Below are 3,974 nucleotides of genomic sequence, written 5' to 3'. Positions count from 1 at the left end.
ATGGCACATTTGAACAAAGTGAACAATCAATGCAAATGGAAGATGCAAATAAACAAAAACGCAATACCTTCCGCTTTTGTTCCTGTTCAATGTCTTCCGTCATTTTTCAGTGTTGAGAACAATGTCAGTAACACATTTGGAAGAACTACAATGATGTTAAAAAATGAAGAAGAAGAGTCACAGAGGAGTGGAGGAATAGAAAGTAATGGGAATCTAAAGGGTATCCGACCGCATGACGCAGTGGAGAAGAGTGGGAACTTAACCACTCCTGCTTTCGTTCCGGTTCCAGATTTGCCATTTACTTTCGAAACTCCCAACCTTCTTAGAAATCGAGCAATGCAAGAACACCAGATCCAAAACGAAAGTGTTATCTTCGGACAATCAGTCATACAAAGTGTACAAGAACAAGTACAAACACCATCCAATAAAACTATTGAAAACAACCCAATCACAAATACTTTACTACAACAAAGTGATTATAACAACTTCGACGATAATCAAACTTTTTCATCTGACACTGAAAATATGTCATTAGAACAAAACTCAGACGAAGAAAGTGATAGCGAATTTGAAGATACAAATAATGATTATATTGTTCAAAATGAAAATGATGAAAAGGAGGAAAGAGAAGATGAAAAAAGATAAAAAAATAAAATCAACTTATTCAACAACAACTTCTTTAATGAAATCACAAAGAAAAGTTTAAACAAATGGGACAAAAAGTTGTTATTTTTCAACAAAAGTAAGTTTGATGCAGAAAGTGGAAGTACATCAAAACAACGCTTTTTCGTTTTGTGTGATTATTTGTTTAATAAATATGAAACAATTGAAAAATTAAGAGACGAAAGAAGAACAGCAAAAGGAAAAAACAAACCAAAAAGAAAATCATCACTCCATGTATTGAAAAAGATGTTATTAACCTTTATGATTTCATCGACTTTCATTGATCTGAATTATTCAGAGTCTCAAATGAACGGAGTTGCAGATGTTCTTAAGTATTATCAAAGATTGGTTTTTTGTATAAATCCCGAAAATTTCGAAAAGGTGTCAATAAGTCCTTCTACTGTTCGTAAAATAATAAAAGATTGCAACGAAATGCGCAGAGGAAGAAATCTCAAAGAAGTCAGAAAAGGAATATGCGCACCAATTGAAATTGATTCTTTGTCTAAAAAAGGTCAAGATATTATGGGTGTTTTAATGCGTTATTCAACTGGTGAGGTGATTAAATGTTGTCCACTTTTCCAAGAAAAATACAATCATTCAAAAAGCGGAGTAGCAATGGCCAATTGTTTATTCACGAGATTATTAAATATATAATTTCCAATTCACTTGATCAGCTCTTTGGTGTTCGATTCAACAAGTTCTAATACATCTAAAAACGTTGGTCTATTTGTTGAATTTTACAATCTGGTCAAAAAAGCAAAACTCAAAACCATTGAAGGAAGCATAGTGTCTCAAACTTTAAAAAGTGTTAGTTGTTTTGGACACAGAGTAAATTTAATTGCGGAAGATAGCAACCGAATGGATCAGACTGCAATTATGACTGCTTTTGTTACTTATTTCTGTCAAAGTGATACTCTGAAAAGATTTTATTTGTTTAGAGAGTATGAAACTCCTCCACTTAGTGTGGCATCAAGGACTCGATGGCTTGAGATTATAAAAAATATCAGAGATATCGAAGAAAATTATGGTCTGATTTTGTTGTATCAACAACAACTTATCTTTTTCAGTTAAAAAAATTAAAACCCATTCATTTCCTTTTAAGAATGAAAATGGTAAACAAGTTGCGAAATAATTTAAAACGACACTTAATATCAAATTATCAAATTCTTAACTTTATTTATTTCAATATAACTTTTTGATGCCGAAATTATTTTTATTTCAATAATAATTGAAATGAATAAAGTCACTCTAAAATAGTTATCTGTTTTGAAGTAAAAGTTGTGTTTTTATTTAAATAATGTGAATTATGTAACAACTCGAACAATATGAAAAAAACTGAAACAATGAAATTATAATTTATGGAAATTTTACAAAAATAACTGTTTAATTATTTAAAAAAGTACTAGATAACATTTTCGAACAGATAACCTAAATAAATTGACTCTGTGTAATATTAAATATAGTCAGTCTTACAACGTTATCTGGTCTCAAACGTTATCTGGTGCCTTTTGGACCATAAAAATTGAATAATTCGGAAAGCATTCCCAAAAATCCATCCCAACTTTTTTGAGTTTTTTCACGCTTTACCTAATGCCCGATGTTTAGACAACAATGGAGGTATTTTTTTGTCCACCATATGACATTAAAAGACTGATCCTAGATTGAATTTATGGGAAAACGTTATCCTAAGCTCATTTGCCAAAAGCACTTGAAAAGTATTAGGACTCTATTCGAAATAATCAAAAATAATTGTTCAGTTATAATTATTTTTTTGAATAATATTGTTGATAGTTGAATTATTAGATATTTTATGATTGATTATAACAATAATTATTAAAATTGAACCAAATAAACACCTGCACAAATATAATTATATTGAGCCAAAAATAAACAGCCTTGATTTTGCTTAATCATTTCTCATCTGCAACTTTCTCCTTCTCTTGTCTGTAGTTAATGCCTGGGTACATTAAATTCAATCATAGGAGACGATGCTTGATATAACTTGTTTCTGATATCGACATTGCACCTTGTGATTGAGTTGTAAGTTGTCTCGTGGATATCTGATGCTTCCATACCAATAAATGATGGCTAGTGGTGTGCTTCTGGACATCTGAATCTCTCGTTTCCAACGGTGATGACTTCACCATTTGATAGTTAATGTGATTTCCTAAATTCTGATGATGGGTAAGCCTTCTGCATTTCTCTGTTGATGTCTAGAGCAATGTAGTAAACACTAATTTGTGTTTAAAATTCACAAAATAATTAGTTTATGTTTTTTATTTTTATTTATAAACATGGAAAACAAGTCTTTTGTTTTTAATTTATTACTATGAATGGAACACAATTACGTGTACTTTCAGGAAATAACGATAAAAACACAAGAAAAAAAATAAGATAATTTGCAACAATTTGTCCTGAATTATTATGTTGGTTTGTAATGTTTTTATTTGAACTATAAATTCGATTGTAATCAATCTCTAATTATTCTATTCTTTTTAATTCTTCTTGTTTTTTTTGTCAAGTATGTTTCTGTTTTTCGATAATTATTTTTTTTATATACAACAACATTATATTACCATTTATTGAAATAAATATATTATTTAAATAATTATTGATAGTAGAAGAAAAATATAATCGATACTAAACACAATCTGTTTAAAAAACCAATTTTCTTAAAACTATTATCAATTGTGTTGTTGTATTTATAAAAAATAATAAAATCGTTTACTAATAAGTTTCTATTATAATTATTATATTAACGTAGTTGTGTATATTTTAAAAATAAAACAAAAAAGTTGTTTTGTTTATTTGGTTTAATTGAGAAATTTGAATCAATTTTTATTTTTTTGATGGATTTCAAAAAGTAGCAATAGTATATTTTTACAATTATTTATTTATTATTGTAAATTAATGTATATTAATTTGGATTCAAGACAACGAAAAATATATTTATCCATCAAACGTTTGAAAATAATTCCACTCAATGAAACATAAAAACAAGCTAATAATTCATTTTTAAATTAGTTTGAATTATAAATATAATCAATAATAACAATGAAAATTAGTTATAATTTGTATTATTTTAAAATAAATATAATCTAAAGTATAAATTTATTTATAATGTTTTTTTATTAATTTAGATTATTTTTATACAATTCAATAATATTTAATAAATTATTTATTGATCGTTTTTTATAGTAATATTATTATTTATTATATATATGTAAATCAATGTAATATTATAATATGTTAAATTAAAACAATAAATTTCTATCGCAAACATTTTTATCGAATTAAAAAACATAAACCTT

The 3,974-nt window shown here is 27.1% G+C and overlaps 1 protein-coding gene across 1 annotated transcript; it reads left to right on the top strand.

The window, feature by feature from the left end:
- EIN_354270 (hypothetical protein) lies at positions 1 to 645 on the top strand (the record flags this gene model as incomplete). Its single annotated transcript, XM_004253878.1, has 1 exon — positions 1 to 645. One exon carries the CDS (start codon positions 1 to 3, stop codon positions 643 to 645), a length of 645 nt encoding a protein of 214 aa, XP_004253926.1.
- Between the last annotated feature and the right edge of the window lie 3,329 nt (positions 646 to 3,974).

The sequence above is a fragment of the Entamoeba invadens genome, assembly GCF_000330505.1.
Source record: "Entamoeba invadens IP1 unplaced genomic scaffold scaff_1105074725265, whole genome shotgun sequence".
Taxonomy (NCBI): domain Eukaryota; phylum Evosea; order Mastigamoebida; family Endamoebidae; genus Entamoeba; species Entamoeba invadens.
This window is presented reverse-complemented; position numbering and strand designations above follow the sequence as displayed.